The sequence below is a fragment of the Cyclopterus lumpus genome, chromosome 3, assembly GCF_009769545.1.
Source record: "Cyclopterus lumpus isolate fCycLum1 chromosome 3, fCycLum1.pri, whole genome shotgun sequence".
NCBI lineage: Eukaryota > Metazoa > Chordata > Actinopteri > Perciformes > Cyclopteridae > Cyclopterus > Cyclopterus lumpus.
Genome location: NC_046968.1, coordinates 31,150,203 through 31,172,369, shown reverse-complemented (window position 1 = coordinate 31,172,369; position 22,167 = coordinate 31,150,203). Strand labels below are relative to the sequence as shown.

General features: G+C 50.4%; 2 protein-coding genes across 6 annotated transcripts in view; one reads left to right on the top strand and one right to left on the bottom strand.

The window, feature by feature from the left end:
* katnb1 (katanin p80 (WD repeat containing) subunit B 1) overlaps positions 1-9,287 on the bottom strand; it is a 16,466-nt gene extending 7,179 nt beyond the window's left edge. The window contains exons 1-13 of one of the 4 annotated variants that reach the window (XM_034529585.1): positions 9,178-9,287; positions 8,736-8,843; positions 7,961-8,101; positions 7,644-7,774; positions 7,444-7,561; positions 6,645-6,745; positions 6,517-6,558; positions 6,073-6,156; positions 5,791-5,906; positions 5,282-5,353; positions 5,052-5,202; positions 4,773-4,963; positions 302-450 (exon numbers count right to left, since the gene is read on the bottom strand). In XM_034529585.1, coding sequence (XP_034385476.1) covers positions 302-450; positions 4,773-4,963; positions 5,052-5,202; positions 5,282-5,353; positions 5,791-5,906; positions 6,073-6,156; positions 6,517-6,558; positions 6,645-6,745; positions 7,444-7,561; positions 7,644-7,774; positions 7,961-8,000 — 1,195 coding nt within the window. In that variant the 5' untranslated portion in view covers positions 8,001-8,101; positions 8,736-8,843; positions 9,178-9,287. Of the gene's footprint in view, positions 1-301; positions 451-4,772; positions 4,964-5,051; positions 5,203-5,281; positions 5,354-5,790; positions 5,907-6,072; positions 6,157-6,516; positions 6,559-6,644; positions 6,746-7,443; positions 7,562-7,643; positions 7,775-7,960; positions 8,102-8,735; positions 8,844-8,988; positions 9,077-9,177 lie in introns of those variants that run through there. The other 3 variants (XM_034529584.1, XR_004609255.1, XM_034529586.1) reach the window with 3 other exon arrangements.
* cog8 (component of oligomeric golgi complex 8) lies at positions 9,013-22,167 on the top strand. Of its 2 annotated transcripts, none has more exons than XM_034529587.1 (5): positions 9,013-9,553; positions 15,037-15,244; positions 20,059-20,883; positions 20,962-21,130; positions 21,790-22,167. In XM_034529587.1, the coding sequence occupies exons 1-5, from the start codon at positions 9,111-9,113 to the stop codon at positions 22,062-22,064; spliced, it is 1,920 nt and encodes a 639-aa protein (XP_034385478.1). In that variant the 5' UTR covers positions 9,013-9,110; the 3' UTR covers positions 22,065-22,167. The 2 variants fall into 2 exon arrangements, with proteins under 2 accessions (XP_034385478.1, XP_034385479.1); XM_034529588.1 differs by lacking the exon at positions 9,013-9,553 and adding an exon at positions 13,650-13,663.

Here is a 22,167-nt window from a genome sequence, read left to right as displayed (position 1 = left end):
GACAGAAGGTGTGACAATGAAGGACAGAAGGTGTGATGCTGAAGGACAGAAGGTGTGACGCTGAAGGACAGAAGGAGTTAAGGACAGAAGGTGTGACGATGAAGGACAGAAGGTGTGATGCTGAAGGACAGAAGGTGTGACGCTGAAGGACAGAAGGAGTGACGATGAAGGACAGAAGGAGTTAAGGACAGAAGGTGTGATGCTGAAGGACAGAAGGTGTGACGATGAAGGACAGAAGGTGTGATGCTGAAGGACAGAAGGTGTGACGATGAAGGACAGAAGGAGTGATGCTGAGACCTACAGATGGCGTTCTTCGGCTGGAATATCTCTTTGAAGTCTTCTGCGTTGTGGATTTCAGCTGACGATACTTTCTCGTCCGCCTCATCCTCACTGGGGCTCCGCCTCTCACCTTCAGGGCTCCGCCTATCAGCGTCTGAACTCTGCTTCACCCTGATGACATCACAACACGGTTCCTTTTTTATGTAGGCAAAGTTCTTGTGTGGCAGAATACAAGTTAATCAGCACTTCTGCAAGTGTCTCCTCTCTAACTATATCAGAGAGGAGACAACAGAAGTGTGAAGGACAGAAGGTGTGAAGTACAGAAGCTGTGACGATGAAGGACAGAAGGTATGACGATGAAGGACAGAAGGTGTGACGATGAAGGACAGAAGGTGTGACGATGAAGGACAGAAGGTATGACGATGAAGTACAGAAGCTGTGACGATGAAGGACAGAAGGTATGACGATGAAGGACAGAAGGTGTGACGCTGAAGGACAGAAGGTGTGACGCTGAAGGACAGAAGGTGTGACGCTGAAGGACAGAAGGTGTGACGATGAAGGACAGAAGGTGTGACGATGAAGGACAGAAGGTGTGACGCTGAAGGACAGAAGGAGTTAAGGACAGAAGGAGTGACGCTGAAGGACAGAAGGAGTGATGATGAAGGACAGAAGGAGTTAAGGACAGAAGGTGTGAAGGACAGAAGGTGTGACGCTGAAGGACAGAAGGAGTTAAGGACAGAAGGTGTGACGCTGAAGGACAGAAGGAGTGACGATGAAGGACAGAAGGAGTTAAGGACAGAAGGAGTGACGCTGAAGGACAGAAGGTGTGATGCTGAAGGACAGAAGGAGTGACGATGAAGGACTGAAGGTGTGACGAAGGAGTTAAGGACAGAAGGTTTGATGCTGAAGGACAGAAGGAGTTAAGGACAGAAGGTGTGATGCTGAAGGACAGAAGGTGTGACGATGAAGGACAGAAGGAGTGAAGGACAGAAGGTGTGACGCTGAAGGACAGAAGGAGTGACGCTGAAGGACAGAAGGAGTGACGATGAAGGACAGAAGGAGTTAAGGACAGAAGGAGTGACGCTGAAGGACAGAAGGAGTGACGCTGAAGGACAGAGGGATTGATGATGAAGGACAGAAGGAGTGACGCTGAAGGACAGAAGGTGTGAAGGACAGAAGGTGTGACGCTGAAGGACAGAAGGAGTTAAGGACAGAAGGAGTGACGAAGGACAGAAGGAGTTAAGGACAGAAGGAGTGACGCTGAAGGACAGAAGGAGTGACGCTGAAGGACAGAAGGAGTGACGATGAAGGACAGAAGGTGTGAAGGACAGAAGGAGTGACGATGAAGGACATAAGGAGTTAAGGACAGAAGGTGTGACGATGAAGGACAGAAGGTGTGACGATGAAGGACAGAAGGTGTGACGCTGATGGACAGATGGTGTGACGCTGAAGGACAGAAGGAGTTAAGGACAGAAGGAGTGAGGATGAAGGACAGAAGGAGTTAAGGACAGAAGGAGTGACGCTGAAGGACAGAAGGTGTGAAGGACAGAAGGAGTGAGGATGAAGGACAGAAGGAGTTAAGGACACAAGGAGTGAGGATGAAGGACAGAAGGAGTTAAGGACAGAAGGAGTGACGCTGAAGGACAGAAGGTGTGAAGGACAGAAGGAGTGAGGATGAAGGACAGAAGGAGTTAAGGACAGAAGGAGTGACGCTGAAGGACAGAAGGAGTTAAGGACAGAAGGAGTGACGCTGAAGGTGTGAAGGACAGAAGGAGTGAGGATGAAGGACAGAAGGAGTTAAGGACAGAAGGTGTGACGCTGAAGGAGTTAAGGACAGAAGGTGTGACGCTGAAGTACAGAAGCTGTGACGATGAAGGACAGAAGGTGTGACGCTGAAGGACAGAAGGTGTGACGATGAAGGACTGAAGGTGTGACGCTGAAGGACAGAAGGTGTGACGATGAAGGACAGAAGGTGTGACGATGAAGGACAGAAGGTGTGACGATGAAGGACAGAAGGTGTGACGCTGATGGACAGATGGTGTGACGCTGAAGGACAGAAGGTGTGACGATTAAGGACAGAAGGTGTGACGATGAAGGACAGAAGGTGTGACGCTGATGGACAGATGGTGTGACGATTAAGGACAGAAGGTGTGACGATGAAGGACAGAAGGTGTGACGATGAAGGACAGAAGGTGTGACGCTGATGGACAGATGGTGTGACGCTGAAGGACAGAAGGTGTGAAGGACAGAAGGAGTGAGGATGAAGGACAGAAGGAGTTAAGGACAGAAGGAGTGAAGCTGAAGGACCGAAGGTGTGATGCTGAAGGACTGAAGGTGTGACGATGAAGGACAGAAGGTGTGACGATGAAGGACAGAAGGTGTGACGCTGATGGACAGATGGTGTGACGCTGAAGGACAGAAGGTGTGAAGGACAGAAGGAGTGAGGATGAAGGACAGAAGGAGTTAAGGACAGAAGGAGTGAAGCTGAAGGACCGAAGGTGTGATGCTGAAGGACTGAAGGTGTGATGCTGAAGGACTGAAGGTGTGATGCTGAAGGACTGAAGGTGTGACGATGAAGGACAGAAGGTGTGACGATGAAGGACAGAAGGTGTGACGCTGAAGGACAGAAGGTGTGATGCTGAAGGACTGAAGGTGTGATGCTGAAGGACTGAAGGTGTGACGCTGAAGGACTGAAGGTGTGACGCTGAAGGACTGAAGGTGTGACGATGAAGGACAGAAGGTGTGACGATGAAGGACTGAAGGTGTGACGCTGAAGGTGTGACGCTGAAGGACTGAAGGTGTGACGCTGAAGGACTGAAGGTGTGACGCTGAAGGACAGAAGGTGTGACGCTGAAGGACTGAAGGTGTGACGATGAAGGACAGAAGGTGTTAAGGACAGAAGGTGTGAAGCTGAAGGACTGAAGGTGTGATGCTGAAGGGCAGAAGGTGTTAAGGACAGAAGGTGTGATGCTGAAGGACTGAAGGTGTGATGCTGAAGGACTGAAGGTGTGATGCTGAAGGACTGAAGGTGTGATGCTGAAGGACCGAAGGTGTGATGCTGAAGGACCGAAGGTGTGACGATGAAGGACAGAAGGTGTGACGATGAAGGACAGAAGGTGTGACGATGAAGGACAGAAGGTGTGACGCTGAAGGACCGAAGGTGTGACGCTGAAGGACCGAAGGTGTGACGCTGAAGGACCGAAGGTGTGACGCTGAAGGACCGAAGGTGTGACGCTGAAGGACCGAAGGTGTGACGCTGAAGGACCGAAGGTGTGACGCTGAAGGACCGAAGGTGTGATGCTGAAGGACTGAAGGTGTGACGCTGAAGGGCAGAAGGTGTGATGCTGAAGGACTGAAGGTGTGACGCTGAAGGACAGAAGGTGTGACGCTGAAGGACAGAAGGTGTGATGCTGAAGGACAGAAGGTGTCTCTAATCCAAAAGCAACAGAATAAAGTATCCGATAAGGAGAGAAGGCCTCATACTACTCCAAGCTGAGTGCCATGCAAGGTCCACAAGGATGCATCGAGTGTCTTATGCTTCCTTGGATACTCATGAGGAGGCTTGGCTAACCACCTGACCAACGCATTTGGCTCAGATCCACATGAACTCTTCTTGATTCCTTTTCCAAGTGACAGAGCCCTTCACTATGCTGGTCAAGACCTACTTCCATGAGCTGCAACTGGACTTCACAACAGCCTTCTTCACTGCAACATGTTCAGTGGGAGGCATCATGGCACGGCTGCACAATCTCACCCAGCCGAGTAAGTCCTCATCAGGGCCTCAACGACACAACAACCACGACTGCAGCTGTCACTAAGTGGCTGTGGGGGAACATCAAGTGGGTCTGGATGAAAGTAATGGCAAACAGGTGCTAAGATACTCAAAGTTCTGCATCGGTGATGAAACCGTACCAACAGTGCTCTGGTGGCTACACTTCCTGCCCTGAATAATGTGCAACTCACCATCTATGAAGTCCCAATAACAACTATGGAGAAACTGGAGCGAACCATCACTTCATACGTGAAAACGTACCCCGAACGCCAAAGAGACAACATTAGTGCAATAGAACAGGAAAGGCCCAAAGATCCTTCAAACAAGCCATAGACAGGACACACTGGACCATGTGGGTATCGGCCAGCAGTTCATCTTTCCTCTGATGGTCTACGCTGCCGGGAGCTGGTATTCTGGTCCCCTTCACTGAAGACTGCCTCCATCATGGGGCTTACAGCCCAGTGGGAAGGCCCAGTCCAGGAGACCTATTAGGGTGGTGCTGGAATACCTTCCATGAGGCTTCTGGAGGAGTTAGGAATCCATGGACAGGCTTTGAAGAGCTCATGAATATGTGAAGATGGCTCAAGCGGAAGGACTGGGCTCTAAACTATAGTGTTGGTATTCAAAGAAATCAAGACATCAGAGTACAGGACTTGATGTTATAATGTTGTCTGGTGATGAAGTCTCTTTGCAGGTAATCTTCTGGTCAGATGAGCCATACCTTTGTGAGCTGCAGGTGGTTGTGGGTCTCTCGTAGTTCCTGCGCAATGCGGATCCTTTAGGATCTTTGGGCTCTGCGAGCGGCTGGTTGTCCTGGATGATTCCCTGGATCACAGAGCCACCGCTCTTCTTCACCCGCTTCAGATCAACCACGTAGGACGACACACTAGAGAGCTGGTGAGACACACCAATCTGCCGGGCAGAGAAGGAGCATAGAGGTTCGATGAAGACATTTTATACAACAACAACAACAACAACAACAACAACAACAGCTACACACCAGCTGCTGGTTGCAGACCGCCAGGTCGGAGACCTTCCCCCAGCCCACAGGTACCACATCGAAGCAGCGGTCGGGCTCCCAGCCAAAGATGCGCAGACAGTCTGTGGCCCCGCTGTACAGACAGGAGCCGTCCGAGCTGAAAAACACAGACCTGAACCCGCAGGGGTCAGAGGTCACGTTTATGTCTCATGTGGGCCGACCGGCTCTCACTCTGTGGGGAGAAAACTCACCTGACTGGAGTTGTGTCTGCCTCCAACGAGCCAATCATTGTAAACTTCTCCAGGTCCCACAGCTTGATGGTCCTGCAGACGGAACAGAGACAACACCGTCAGAGGAGACGGAGCTGATGGTGTATCAAAGAGGAGACAGAGACAGAGGTGATGGTGTATCAAAGAGGAGACAGAGGTGATGGTGTATCAAAGAGGAGACAGAGACAGAGGTGATGGTGTATCAAAGAGGAGACAGAGGTGATGGTGTATCAAAGAGGAGACAGAGACAGAGCTGATGGTGTATCAAAGAGGAGACAGAGACAGAGCTGATGGTGTATCAAAGAGGAGACAGAGACAGAGGTGATGGTGTATCAAAGAGGAGACAGAGACAGAGCTGATGGTGTATCAAAGAGGAGACAGAGACAGAGCTGATGGTGTATCAAAGAGGAGACAGAGACAGAGGTGATGGTGTATCAAAGAGGAGACAGAGCTGATGGTGTATCAAAGAGGAGACAAAGCGGAGGTCCTACCTGTCGGAGCTACCTGAGGCCAGCAGGTACTCGTTGGGATGAAACTGGATGATGTTGACGGCTGCAGTGTGAGATTTAAACTCTGTGATCATCTTCCCCTGATTCAGGTCCCACAGCTGACGGAGAAAAACAACATCTGAACGTACGAGTCATCATCACCATTGTTTACAAACATGTTGGTTTACATCAGGAACCTTCTGAGCAGAGACTGAGGCTGCCTCCACACCTGGTGGGTCCAGGTGAGACTCATCAGGTGTGAAAGCAACCTCTCACTCCTTGTACCTTGACAGTGGAGTCGTCACTGGCTGAAGCCAACCACTTTCCATCAGGACTGAAGGCCAGGCTCCTCACCGCCTGAGTGTGACCCTGCAGCACAACCAGGACTTTAACTATGACATGTTATTACAACCAGGACTTTACCTATGACATGTTATTACAACCAGGACTTTAACTATGACATGTTATTACAACCAGGACTTTACCTATGACATGTTATTCAGGACTTTAACTATGACATGTTATTACAACCAGGACTTTAACTATGACATGTTATTACAACCAGGACTTTAACTATGACATGTTATTACAACCAGGACTTTACCTATGACATGTTATTCAGGACTTTACCTATGACATGTTATTCAGGACTTTACCTATGACATGTTATTACAACCAGGACTTTAACTATGACATGTTATTACAACCAGGACTTTGCACAGTTCTCACCTTGTACCTGAACACATATCCTTTCCTCCGGACGTCCCACAGCTGACAGAACAAGACAGAGTCCACAGGTACAGATGAGAAAGATTTCATTAGTACACATCTACATACATACCTACCTATCTACCTACCTTGATGTTTGTGTCCATGGAGCTCGAGGCCAGGAAGTCTCCATATGGATGAAAGCCCAGACTGGTGATGTTGGCTTTGTGCCCCATCAGAGTCCTTAAAACTGGAGGAGACAAGAAGACTGGACTGAAACCAAGGGGGTTTCACCTCAAACACACACCTGTGACATTACGTAACTCTACAGTTGCTCATACTTATGAAGGAACTATGTATTCATCTGGTCAGCTGAAAGGCCTACATATGTATAATCAATGCTATGAGGGCACCATGTAGTTCATTAATATCTTGCTGTATGCTAATATTAATGCCATTTGTTAAGTGTTCAACGAGCTGGGGAAAAGGGAACCATATAGATGTTTTATTTATTACTATTATAGATTAATATACCAGTATCGTATCGAATTCAGGTATCGTGATATTTATGGCAGTTATCGTATTTATTAATAATACATTTAATTTATATAGTGCTTTTAAGTTATCATTTTGGTATCGTGACAATCCTACACTCAACATATGTCAAAACATTGTGCTTTTGTGACACACACACACACACACACACACACACACACACACACACACACACACACACACACACACACACACACACACACACACACACACACACACACACACACACACACACACACACACACACACACACACACACACACACACACACACACACACACACACACACACACACACACACACACACACACACACACACACACACACACACACACACACACACACACACACACACACACACACACACACACACACACACACACACAGTCTCACTCTTGGCAGCCTCCAGGTCCCAGACTCGTATCGATCCGGACTGAGAACCAGCGGCGACCTGCTCCTCTGATGTGTTGAACTGGACACACTCCACTGGGCTCTTGTGACCAGTCAAACTCTGAGAGGACACACACACACACTCTCTCTCTCAGCCCCTGTACCAGTGCTTCGTCAATGGACCAGCAGTGAGCAGCTCTCACCATGATGCAGTTGGCCTTGCTGAGGGCCCAGATGTTGACCCTGCAGTCCTGCCCTCCTGTGGCCAGCAGGCGGCCCGAGCTTTTCCCCAGAGCCAAACAGGAGACCGGGCTGGAGTGAGCCTCGAACTCCTCTGGAGAGCCACACGGGAGGAACACACTTAGTGGTGCCATGTGGACCAGACGCTGGCCACATAGAACACATTCAGAATATCTCAAAGTATTTATCATCATACCACTCAAGTATGTATGTATGTATGTTTTATATCAGGTTAGGATGAATGTCACCTGCAGTAAATCAACATGAAGCTAAAACTCACGCAGTCTCCATGAGATCTTGGTGGTGTTGGCTGCAGCCATACTGGTCTCACTGGGAGGCTGTGAAGGTCAACTGATGAAGGTCAGTCAGGATCAGAGAGTTCAGACATCAGCTTATCTTTGACTGTCTGATCTTCCTCCACCTGCAGGGACATGAGCACATGACAGAAGAGGTCACATGACCATCTGTAGGTTCAGTGTGGTAGAGGTACTTGTACTGTGAGACTACAGTGTGGTAGAGGTACTTGTACTGTGAGACTACAGTCTGGTAGAGGTACTTGTACTGTGAGACTACAGTCTGGTAGAGGTACTTGTACTGTGACAGACTACAGTCTGGTAGAGGTACTTGTACTGTGAGACTACAGTCTGGTAGAGGTACTTGTACTGTGACAGACTACAGTGTAGTAGAGGTACTTGTACTGTGACAGACTACAGTGTAGTAGAGGTACTTGTACTGTGACAGACTACAGTGTGGTAGAGGTACTTGTACTGTGACAGACTACAGTGTAGTAGAGGTACTTGTACTGTGACAGACTACAGTCTGGTAGAGGTACTTGTACTGTGACAGACTACAGTCTGGTAGAGGTACTTGTACTGTGTGCTTGAGGGACTTGTACCCTGAATAACACGTGTTACTTTGAACTAGTGAACCTAACTTTAAACTTTAAGCTAAGCTAACGTTAGCTACTAGCAGGACTTAGCTGACTAATGCTAAGCTCGCTTCTACCTGAGCGGGTCCGAGCGCGTGTCAGTTGCCTGCGCGTGCCCGTTACTCACCTAGACGTTGCTTGTTGACAGTTTGCTGCTCCTCTCCTGCAGCTTTACAACGGGACGACGATCCGTACATCACTTCCGTTGACGTCACAACCGGAGCTTCAGAAACAACTTTATTGACAAATTGACGGGTTAGCCCTCCACAAATTGACTAATATTTAGAAGAGACTAATTAATCGAATCTGAGAATTAACGTTATTTGTATGTTTGTTTGTTTGTTTGGTTGGTTTACGTATAATATATGTACTTCCTTAACCATTTGGTGGCGGTAATGCACCCGAAAGCCAACCGCCATGAAAAGAAGAGGAAGACTTCGCTTTAGTGACACTGCGCATGCGCTGTGTGTTGTAACTCGTCCAGTGGGTAGCGGTAAAGCGCATGCGCATCGCTGCTAGTTCACCAACCACCAATAACACTAACGAAGAAGAAAAAGACGGAAACGAACCAGGAAATGGTTGTTGTTGTTGTTGTTGTTTTGAGCTGCCCTCCAACATGGCGGCGGTGGACGTGGAGGACGAGAGTATCCTGGCCTCCATCTTCAAGGACAGCTTCCCGGACAGCTGGAGGGACAACCCGGACTTCGCGGTCTACCTGTCCGAGCTGAGCTCCTTCGGGCTGGAGAAGCTGGTCCGGGAGCCGGAGCGGCTGGCGGAGGAACGGGATCAGGTCCTGCAGCAGACCCGAGAACTGGCCTTCTCTAACTACCAGACCTTCATCCGCACCGCGGACTGCACCGAGCACATCTACCGGGACTTCGGCCGCGTGGAGGGCAGCGTGTCCCGGCTGCTGGACAAGCTGCCCCCTTTCAGGGAGCGGTGCAGGTCAGTGAGACCATCAGACCCCTAGAGACCTAGACCACCACTTCCTCCTTTCAGGGAGCGGTGCAGGTCAGTGAGACCATCAGACCCCTAGAGACCTAGACCACCACTTCCCCCTTTCAGGGAGCGGTGCAGGTCAGTGAGACCATCAGACCCCTAGAGACCTAGACCACCACTTCCTCCTTACAGAGAACGGTGCAGGTCAGTGAGACCATCAGACCCCTAGAGACCTAGACCACCACTTCCTCCTTACAGGGAGCGGTGCAGGTCAGTGAGACCATCAGACCCCTAGAGACCTAGACCACCACTTCCTCCTTTCAGGGAGCGGTGCAGGTCAGTGAGACCATCAGACCCCTAGAGACCTAGACCACCACTTCCTCCTTACAGGGAACGGTGCAGGTCAGTGAGACCATCAGACCCCTAGAGACCTAGACCACCACTTCCTCCTTTCAGGGAGCGGTGCAGGTCAGTGAGACCATCAGACCCCTAGAGACCTAGACCACCACTTCCCCCTTTCAGGGAGCGGTGCAGGTCAGTGAGACCATCAGACCCCTAGAGACCTAGACCACCACTTCCTCCTTACAGAGAACGGTGCAGGTCAGTGAGACCATCAGACCCCTAGAGACCTAGACCACCACTTCCTCCTTACAGGGAGCGGTGCAGGTCAGTGAGACCATCAGACCCCTAGAGACCTAGACCACCACTTCCTCCTTTCAGGGAGCGGTGCAGGTCAGTGAGACCATCAGACCCCTAGAGACCTAGACCACCACTTCCTCCTTACAGGGAACGGTGCAGGTCAGTGAGACCATCAGACCCCTAGAGACCTAGACCACCACTTCCCCCTTTCAGGGAGCGGTGCAGGTCAGTGAGACCATCAGACCCCTAGAGACCTAGACCATCACTTCCTCCTTACAGGGAGCGGTGCAGGTCAGTGAGACCATCAGACCCCTAGAGACCTAGACCACCACTTCCTCCTTACAGGGAGCGGTGCAAGTCAGTGAGACCATCAGAGACCTAGACCACCACTTCCTCCTTTCAGGGAACAACGCAGGTCAGTGAGACCATCAGACCCCTAGAGACCTAGACCACCACTTCCTCCTTTCAGGGAGCAGTGCAGGTCAGTGAGACCATCAGACCCCTAGAGACCTAGACCACCACTTCCTCCTTTCAGGGAGCGGTGCAGGTCAGTGAGACCATCAGACCCCTAGAGACCTAGACCATCACTTCCTCCTTACAGGGAGCGGTGCAGGTCAGTGAGACCATCAGACCCCTAGAGACCTAGACCACCACTTCCTCCTTTCAGGGAGCGGTGCAGGTCAGTGAGACCATCAGACCCCTAGAGACCTAGACCACCACTTCCTCCTTACAGGGAACGGTGCAGGTCAGTGAGACCATCAGACCCCTAGAGACCTAGACCACCACTTCCTCCTTTCAGGGAGCGGTGCAGGTCAGTGAGACCATCAGACCCCTAGAGACCTAGACCACCACTTCCCCCTTTCAGGGAGCGGTGCAGGTCAGTGAGACCATCAGACCCCTAGAGACCTAGACCACCACTTCCTCCTTACAGAGAACGGTGCAGGTCAGTGAGACCATCAGACCCCTAGAGACCTAGACCACCACTTCCTCCTTACAGGGAGCGGTGCAGGTCAGTGAGACCATCAGACCCCTAGAGACCTAGACCACCACTTCCTCCTTTCAGGGAGCGGTGCAGGTCAGTGAGACCATCAGACCCCTAGAGACCTAGACCACCACTTCCTCCTTACAGGGAGCGGTGCAGGTCAGTGAGACCATCAGACCCCTAGAGACCTAGACCACCACTTCCCCCTTTCAGGGAGCGGTGCAGGTCAGTGAGACCATCAGACCCCTAGAGACCTAGACCATCACTTCCTCCTTACAGGGAGCGGTGCAGGTCAGTGAGACCATCAGACCCCTAGAGACCTAGACCACCACTTCCTCCTTACAGGGAGCGGTGCAAGTCAGTGAGACCATCAGAGACCTAGACCACCACTTCCTCCTTTCAGGGAACAACGCAGGTCAGTGAGACCATCAGACCCCTAGAGACCTAGACCACCACTTCCTCCTTTCAGGGAGCAGTGCAGGTCAGTGAGACCATCAGACCCCTAGAGACCTAGACCACCACTTCCTCCTTTCAGGGAGCGGTGCAGGTCAGTGAGACCATCAGACCCCTAGAGACCTAGACCATCACTTCCTCCTTACAGGGAGCGGTGCAGGTCAGTGAGACCATCAGACCCCTAGAGACCTAGACCACCACTTCCTCCTTACAGGGAGCGGTGCAAGTCAGTGAGACCATCAGAGACCTAGACCACCACTTCCTCCTTTCAGGGAACGACGCAGGTCAGTGAGACCATCAGACCCCTAGAGACCTAGACCACCACTTCCTCCTTTCAGGGAGCGGTGCAGGTCAGTGAGACCATCAGACCCCTAGAGACCTAGACCACCACTTCCTCCTTTCAGGGAGCGGTGCAGGTCAGTGAGACCATCAGACCCCTAGAGACCTAGACCACCACTTCCCCCTTTCAGGGAGCGGTGCAGGTCAGTGAGACCATCAGACCCCTAGAGACCTAGACCACCACTTCCTCCTTACAGAGAACGGTGCAGGTCAGTGAGACCATCAGACCCCTAGAGACCTAGACCACCACTTCCTCCTTACAGGGAGCGGTGCAGGTCAGTGAGACCATCAGACCCCTAGAGACCTAGACCACCACTTCCTCCTTTCAGGGAGCGGTGCAGGTCAGTGAGACCATCAGACCCCTAGAGACCTAGACCACCACTTCCTCCTTACAGGGAACGGTGCAGGTCAGTGAGACCATCAGACCCCTAGAGACCTAGACCACCACTTCCCCCTTTCAGGGAGCGGTGCAGGTCAGTGAGACCATCAGACCCCTAGAGACCTAGACCACCACTTCCTCCTTACAGGGAGCGGTGCAGGTCAGTGAGACCATCAGACCCCTAGAGACCTAGACCACCACTTCCTCCTTACAGGGAGCGGTGCAAGTCAGTGAGACCATCAGAGACCTAGACCACCACTTCCTCCTTTCAGGGAACAACGCAGGTCAGTGAGACCATCAGACCCCTAGAGACCTAGACCACCACTTCCTCCTTTCAGGGAGCAGTGCAGGTCAGTGAGACCATCAGACCCCTAGAGACCTAGACCACCACTTCCTCCTTTCAGGGAGCGGTGCAGGTCAGTGAGACCATCAGACCCCTAGAGACCTAGACCATCACTTCCTCCTTACAGGGAGCGGTGCAGGTCAGTGAGACCATCAGACCCCTAGAGACCTAGACCACCACTTCCTCCTTACAGGGAGCGGTGCAAGTCAGTGAGACCATCAGAGACCTAGACCACCACTTCCTCCTTTCAGGGAACGACGCAGGTCAGTGAGACCATCAGACCCCTAGAGACCTAGACCACCACTTCCTCCTTTCAGGGAGCGGTGCAGGTCAGTGAGACCATCAGACCCCTAGAGACCTAGACCACCACTTCCTCCTTTCAGGGAGCGGTGCAGGTCAGTGAGACCATCAGACCCCTAGAGACCTACACCACCACTTCCTCCTTTCAGGGAGCGGTGCAGGTCAGTGAGACCATCAGACCCCTAGAGACCTACACCACCACTTCCTCCTTTCAGGGAGCGGTGCAGGTCAGTGAGACCATCAGACCCCTAGAGACCTAGACCACCACTTCCTCCTTACAGGGAACGGTGCAGGTCAGTGAGACCATCAGACCTCTAGAGACCTAGACCACCACTTCCCCCTTTCAGGGAGCGGTGCAGGTCAGTGAGACCATCAGACCCCTAGAGACCTAGACCATCACTTCCTCCTTACAGGGAGCGGTGCAGGTCAGTGAGACCATCAGACCCCTAGAGACCTAGACCACCACTTCCTCCTTACAGGGAGCGGTGCAAGTCAGTGAGACCATCAGAGACCTAGACCACCACTTCCTCCTTTCAGGGAACGACGCAGGTCAGTGAGACCATCAGACCCCTAGAGACCTAGACCACCACTTTCTCCTTTCAGGGAGCGGTGCAGGTCAGTGAGACCATCAGACCCCTAGAGACCTAGACCACCACTTCCTCCTTTCAGGGAGCGGTGCAGGTCAGTGAGACCATCAGACCCCTAGAGACCTAGACCATCACTTCCTCCTTACAGGGAGCGGTGCAGGTCAGTGAGAGCATCAGACCCCTAGAGACCTAGACCACCACTTCCTCCTTACAGGGAGCGGTGCAAGTCAGTGAGACCATCAGAGACCTAGACCACCACTTCCTCCTTTCAGGGAGCGGTGCAGGTCAGTGAGACCATCAGACCCCTAGAGACCTAGACCACCACTTCCTCCTTTCAGGGAGCGGTGCAGGTCAGTGAGACCATCAGACCCCTAGAGACCTACACCACCACTTCCTCCTTTCAGGGAGCGGTGCAGGTCAGTGAGACCATCAGACCCCTAGAGACCTAGACCACCACTTCCTCCTTACAGAGAACGGTGCAGGTCAGTGAGACCATCAGACCCCTAGAGACCTAGACCACCACTTCCTCCTTACAGGGAGCGGTGCAGGTCAGTGAGACCATCAGACCCCTAGAGACCTACACCACCACTTCCTCCTTTCAGGGAGCGGTGCAGGTCAGTGAGACCATCAGACCCCTAGAGACCTAGACCCCGAGACCTTGTAAAAGTAGTATAACACTACTATACATAATATACACTCAAAACATAGTGAACGTATTGAAATGGACTGTTCCACTATCCTATACCAGTAGGTATGTTTTACTGTCATTGATACAATAACATTCATTATAATAATTATATTTATTCATTCTTATTCAGATAGATGTACTGCTTCAGTGAACAGGCAGTAAAACACCGTTCTCATGTTGCAGAGAAAGGTTCTCCAACAGGAACCGTTCTCATGTTGCAGAGAAAGGTTCTCCAAACAGGAACCGTTCTCATGTTGCAGAGAAAGGTTCTCCAAACAACAGGAACCGTTCTCATGTTGCAGAGAAAGGTTCTCCAACAGGAACCGTTCTCATGTTGCAGAGAAAGGTTCTCCAACAGGAACCGTTCTCATGTTGCAGAGAAAGGTTCTCCAAACAACAGGAACCGTTGTCATGTTGCAGAGAAAGGTTCTCCAAACAGGAACCGTTCTCATGTTGCAGAGAAAGGTTCTCCAAACAGGAACCGTTCTCATGTTGCAGAGAAAGGTTCTCCAAACAACAGGAACCGTTCTCATGTTGCAGAGAAAGGTTCTCCAACAGGAACCGTTCTCATGTTGCAGAGAAAGGTTCTCCAACAGGAACCGTTCTCATGTTGCAGAGAAAGGTTCTCCAAACAGGAACCGTTCTCATGTTGCAGAGAAAGGTTTTCCAAACAACAGGAACCGTTCTCATGTTGCAGAGAAAGGTTCTCCAACAGGAACCGTTCTCATGTTGCAGAGAAAGGTTCTCCAAACAACAGGAACCATGTCCTTTGTGTTCAGGGGGTTCATGAAGGAGGCGGAGCAGATCGGATCCAGCCGCCGCATGAACAGCCTCACCTTGAACCGGCACACGGAGATCCTGGAGATCCTGGAGATCCCTCAGCTCATGGACACCTGTGTACGCAATGCCTACTACGAGGAGGCCCTGGAGCTGGCGGGGTACGCCAAGAGGCTGGAGAAGAAGCACTCGTCTCTGCCCGTCATCCAGGTGAGCTCAAGTCAGGCTTATTGTGAGGTTAGACATCCAGGTGAGCTCACCAACAAGTCAGGCTTATTGTGAGGTTAGACATCCAGGTGAGTTCACCAACAAGTCAGGCTTATTGTGAGGTTAGACATCCAGGTGAGCTCACCAACAAGTCAGGCTTATTGTAAGGTTAGACATCCAGGTGAGCTCACCAACAAGTCAGGCTTATTGTAAGGTTAGACATCCAGGTGAGCTCAAGTCAGGCTTATTGTGAGGTTAGACATCCAGGTGAGCTCACCAACAAGTCAGGCTTATTGTGAGGTTAGACATCCAGGTGAGCTCACCAACAAGTCAGGCTTATTGTGAGGTTAGACATCCAGGTGAGTTCACCAACAAGTCAGGCTTATTGTAAGGTTAGACATCCAGGTGAGTTCACCAACAAGTCAGGCTTATTGTGAGGTTAGACATCCAGGTGAGTTCACCAACAAGTCAGGCTTATTGTAAGGTTAGACATCCAGGTGAGTTCACCAACAAGTCAGGCTTATTGTGAGGTTAGACATCCAGGTGAGCTCACCAACAAGTCAGGCTTATTGTAAGGTTAGACATCCAGGTGAGCTCAAGTCAGGCTTATTGTGAGGTTAGACATCCAGGTGAGCTCACCAACAAGTCAGGCTTATTGTGAGGTTAGACATCCAGGTGAGCTCACCAACAAGTCAGGCTTATTGTGAGGTTAGACATCCAGGTGAGTTCACCAACAAGTCAGGCTTATTGTAAGGTTAGACATCCAGGTGAGTTCACCAACAAGTCAGGCTTATTGTGAGGTTAGACATCCAGGTGAGTTCACCAACAAGTCAGGCTTATTGTAAGGTTAGACATCCAGGTGAGTTCACCAACAAGTCAGGCTTATTGTGAGGTTAGACATCCAGGTGAGCTCACCAACAAGTCAGGCTTATTGTAAGGTTAGACATCCAGGTGAGCTCAAGTCAGGCTTATTGTGAGGTTAGACATCCAGGTGAGCTCACCAACAAGTCAGGCTTATTGTGAGGTTAGACATCCAGGTGAGCTCACCAACAAGTCAGGCTTATTGTGAGGTTAGACATCCAGGTGAGATCACCAACAAGTCAGGCTTATTGTGAGGTTAGACATCCAGGTGAGTTCACCAACAAGTCAGGCTTATTGTAAGGTTAGACATCCAGGTGAGTTCACCAACAAGTCAGGCTTATTGTGAGGTTAGACATCCAGGTGAGTTCACCAACAAGTCAGGCTTATTGTAAGGTTAGACATCCAGGTGAGTTCACCAACAAGTCAGGCTTATTGTGAGGTTAGACATCCAGGTGAGCTCACCAACAAGTCAGGCTTATTGTAAGGTTAGACATCCAGGTGAGCTCAAGTCAGGCTTATTGTAAGGTTAGACTTCCAGGTGAGCTCACCAACAAGTCAGGCTTATTGTGAGGCTAGACATCCAGGTGAGTTCACCAACAAGTCAGGCTTATTGTAAGGTTAGACATCCAGGTGAGTTCACCAACAAGTCAGGCTTATTGTGAGGTTAGACATCCAGGTGAGCTCACCAACAAGTCAGGCTTATTGTAAGGTTAGACATCCAGGTGAGTTCAAGTCAGGCTTATTGTGAGGTTAGACATCCAGGTGAGCTCACCAACAAGTCAGGCTTATTGTGAGGTTAGACATCCAGGTGAGTTCACCAACAAGTCAGGCTTATTGTGAGGTTAGACATCCAGGTGAGTTCACCAACAAGTCAGGCTTATTGTAATGTTAGACATCCAGGTGAGCTCAAGTCAGGCTTATTGTGAGGTTAGACATCCAGGTGAGATCACCAACAAGTCAGGCTTATTGTGAGGTTAGACATCCAGGTGAGTTCACCAACAAGTCAGGCTTATTGTAATGTTAGACATCCAGGTGAGCTCAAGTCAGGCTTATTGTGAGGTTAGACATCCAGGTGAGATCACCAACAAGTCAGGCTTATTGTGAGGTTAGACATCCAGGTGAGTTCACCAACAAGTCAGGCTTATTGTAAGGTTAGACATCCAGGTGAGTTCACCAACAAGTCAGGCTTATTGTGAGGTTAGACATCCAGGTGAGTTCACCAACAAGTCAGGCTTATTGTAAGGTTAGACATCCAGTTGAGTTCACCAACAAGTCAGGCTTATTGTGAGGTTAGACATCCAGGTGAGCTCACCAACAAGTCAGGCTTATTGTAAGGTTAGACATCCAGGTGAGCTCAAGTCAGGCTTATTGTAAGGTTAGACTTCCAGGTGAGCTCACCAACAAGTCAGGCTTATTGTGAGGCTAGACATCCAGGTGAGTTCACCAACAAGTCAGGCTTATTGTAAGGTTAGACATCCAGGTGAGTTCACCAACAAGTCAGGCTTATTGTGAGGTTAGACATCCAGGTGAGTTCACCAACAAGTCAGGCTTATTGTAATGTTAGACATCCAGGTGAGCTCAAGTCAGGCTTATTGTGAGGTTAGACATCCAGGTGAGCTCACCAACAAGTCAGGCTTATTGTGAGGTTAGACATCCAGGTGAGCTCAAGTCAGGCTTATTGTGAGGTTAGACATCCAGGTGAGCTCACCAACAAGTCAGGCTTATTGTGAGGTTAGACATCCAGGTGAGCTCACCAACAAGTCAGGCTTATTGTGAGGTTAGACATCCAGGTGAGTTCACCAACAAGTCAGGCTTATTGTGAGGTTAGACATCCAGGTGAGCTCACCAACAAGTCAGGCTTATTGTAAGGTTAGACATCCAGGTGAGTTCACCAACAAGTCAGGCTTATTGTGAGGTTAGACATCCAGGTGAGCTCACCAACAAGTCAGGCTTATTGTAAGGTTAGACATCCAGGTGAGCTCAAGTCAGGCTTATTGTGAGGTTAGACATCCAGGTGAGCTCACCAACAAGTCAGGATTATTGTGAGGTTAGCTCAGCAACAAGTCAGGCTTATTGTGAGGTTAGACATCCAGGTGAGCTCACCAACAAGTCAGGCTTATTGTGAGGTTAGACATCCAGGTGAGCTCACCAACAAGTCAGGCTTATTGTGAGGTTAGACATCCAGGTGAGTTCACCAACAAGTCAGGCTTATTGTAAGGTTAGACATCCAGGTGAGTTCACCAACAAGTCAGGCTTATTGTGAGGTTAGACATCCAGGTGAGTTCACCAACAAGTCAGGCTTATTGTAAGGTTAGACATCCAGGTGAGCTCAAGTCAGGTTTATTGTGAGGTTAGACATCCAGGTGAGCTCACCAACAAGTCAGGCTTATTGTGAGGTTAGACATCCAGGTGAGTTCACCAACAAGTCAGGCTTATTGTAAGGTTAGACATCCAGGTGAGCTCACCAACAAGTCAGGCTTATTGTAAGGTTAGGCATCCAGGTGAGTTCACCAACAAGTCAGGCTTATTGTGAGGTTAGACATCCAGGTGAGTTCACCAACAAGTCAGGCTTATTGTAAGGTTAGACATCCAGGTGAGCTCAAGTCAGGTTTATTGTGAGGTTAGACATCCAGGTGAGCTCACCAACAAGTCAGGCTTATTGTGAGGTTAGACATCCAGGTGAGTTCACCAACAAGTCAGGCTTATTGTAAGGTTAGACATCCAGGTGAGCTCACCAACAAGTCAGGCTTATTGTAAGGTTAGGCATCCAGGTGAGTTCACCAACAAGTCAGGCTTATTGTAAGGTTAGACATCCAGGTGAGTTCACCAACAAGTCAGGCTTATTGTAAGGTTAGGCATCCAGGTGAGTTCACCAACAAGTCAGGCTTATTGTAAGGTTAGACATCCAGGTGAGCTCACCAACAAGTCAGGCTTATTGTAAGGTTAGGCATCCAGGTGAGTTCACCAACAAGTCAGGCTTATTGTAAGGTTAGACATCCAGGTGAGTTCACCAACAAGTCAGGCTTATTGTGAGGTTAGACATCCAGGTGAGTTCACCAACAAGTCAGGCTTATTGTAAGGTTAGACATCCAGGTGAGCTCAAGTCAGGCTTATTGTGAGGTTAGACATCCAGGTGAGCTCACCAACAAGTCAGGCTTATTGTGAGGTTAGACATCCAGGTGAGTTCACCAACAAGTCAGGCTTATTGTAAGGTTAGACATCCAGGTGAGTTCACCAACAAGTCAGGCTTATTGTAAGGTTAGACATCCAGGTGAGCTCACCAACAAGTCAGGCTTATTGTGAGGTTAGACATCCAGGTGAGTTCACCAACAAGTCAGGCTTATTGTAAGGTTAGACATCCAGGTGAGCTCACCAACAAGTCAGGCTTATTGTAAGGTTAGACATCCAGGTGAGTTCACCAACAAGTCAGGCTTATTGTAAGGTTAGACATCCAGGTGAGTTCACCAACAAGTCAGGCTTATTGTAAGGTTAGACATCCAGGTGAGCTCACCAACAAGTCAGGCTTATTGTGAGGTTAGACATCCAGGTGAGTTCACCAACAAGTCAGGCTTATTGTAAGGTTAGGCATCCAGGTGAGCTCACCAACAAGTCAGGCTTATTGTGAGGTTAGACATCCAGGTGAGTTCACCAACAAGTCAGGCTTATTGTAAGGTTAGACATCCAGGTGAGCTCACCAACAAGTCAGGCTTATTGTGAGGTTAGACATCCAGGTGAGTTCACCAACAAGTCAGGCTTATTGTAAGGTTAGGCATCCAGGTGAGCTCACCAACAAGTCAGGCTTAGTGTGAGGTTAGCTCAGCAACAAGCCAGGCTTATTGTTAGGCAACATAGCTCAGACTCAACTTATCTGTATATTTTTATACTAATATACATGAGTATTAGTGTACATTATTCTATCATAATAAACAAAGTATTATTGTGGTATATTCCTGCAGGGGATCGTGCGTGAGGTGCGACAGTCCGCTCAACTGATGCTCAACCAGCTGCTGCAGCAGCTTCGCAGTAACTCGCAGCTCCCCGCCTGCCTGCGTGTGATTGGCTACCTGCGGCGGATGGACGTGTTCACGGAGGCGGAGCTTAGGGTGAAGTTCCTGCAGGCTCGAGGCTCCTGGCTTCAGTCCATCCTCGCTGGCGTCCCCGAGGACGACCCCTACTTCCACATCACCAAAACCATCGAGGCCTGCCGAGTCCACCTGTTTGACATCATCACGCAGTACCGAGCCATCTTCTCTGACGAGGACCCGCCGGCGCCCCCCGCCGACGGGCAGGTGCCGGTGAATGAGGCCGCCATCTTCCATGGCTGGGTGGTGCAGAAGGTGGCGGAGTTCCTGGAGACTTTGGAGCGGGACCTGCAGCGGGGCGTGGGGGGCCGCCTGGACTCCCTGCTGGGTCAGTGCATGTACTTCGGCCTGTCTTTCAGCAGGGTGGGTGCCGACTTCCGCGGACAGCTGGCGCCGATGTTCCAGCGTGTTGCAGCGGAGACGTTCCGCAGAGCCGTGCGGGAGGCGGTGGACACGTTCCAAGAGGACATTAACATGTACACGCTTATCGCCCTGCCGTCGGTGCTAGGGGGGGGCGTCCCCCACGTGGCCCCCGGCATCCAGCCCGGAACCCTACAGCCCCCCATGTCCCTGCTAGACTTCCAGCCGCTGGCCTGCTTCCTCAACAACGTCCTGACGGCCTTCAACGACCTGCGGCTCTGCTGCCCCGTGGGACTGGCTCAGGACGTAGCCTCGTGTCTCCAGGACGCGCTGAACACGGTAAACTAGCTACTTCCTGTCATGTCGACCGGCTGGTCTGCACCGGCGTGTTGAGTTGTCGGTCTTGTTTCCCGTCAGGTGACCCGTCAGATCCTGGTATTCCACCGGGCCGAGGAGTCGGCCTTCAGCAGCAGAGAGAAGCAGCTGTTCGTCCTCTTCTGCTCTTCCTACGCTGAAGATCTGCTGCCGTTCCTCAACCGCTGCCTGCAGCTGCTGTTCCCTCCGGCTCAGCTCGCGCTCATCCTCGGTGAGGAAGACTTCTGTCTCCGTCTGTCCTCAGTCATCAGAACGCGCAAAGGACGTCTCACTGGCATGCTGATACATACGCATCTTAAAGGACGTCTCACTGGCATGCTGATACATACGCATCTTAAAGGACGTCTCACTGGCATGCTGATACATACGCATCTTAATAAACGTCTTAAAGGACGTCTCACTGGCATGCTGATACATACGCATCTTAATAAACGTCTCACTGGCATGCTGATACATACGCATCTTAATAAACGTCTCACTGGCATGCTGATACATACGCATCTTAATAAACATCTTAAAGGACGTCTCACTGGCATGCTGATACATACGCATCTTAATAAACGTCTCACTGGCATGCTGATACATACGCATCTTAATAAACGTCTCACTGGCATGCTGATACATACGCATCTTAATAAACATCTTAAAGGACGTCTCACTGGCATGCATCCTAATAAACATCCTGATACACATGCATCATAATACGCATTCTGATACACACATTTAAATATGAATGAACTGGTGCAGTTAGCAGCTGTTCGAGCCTTGTATCCTGGCTGCAGTAAGGCTGTAGTCTGCTTTGGGGACACATCTTCTCAGGTGTAATCAGCCTTGGGGGGGCGTGTCTCAACCTGGTCTTTGTCTCTTCAGGAGTTCCTCCCACTCAGCTGCACCGGTTCGGCAGGTTGGGCTGCATCGACCTCGCCGTAGTCCTCCAGCCTCTGGACTTCCTGCTCCCTCAGAGAGAGACGGATATCCACATCACCTCCCAACTGAGCAGCCTGACCGCAGAGACCCAGATCCAAGACCCGGGAGCGGAGCAGGACCTCAGGCCGGAGTCAGAAGGGCTCGACACGGGGTCTGGCCTCACGGACTCTGAGGAACCAGAAGAGCCGAGAAGGGATGGAGACTTCTCTCTGGAGTGACGGAGCTTTAATGTTGAACTAAGACTCAGATGAATGAAATGTACCCTCGAAACTGACATGTCATGAACCAATGAGTAATCAATAAAAATAATCCACCTCTTCA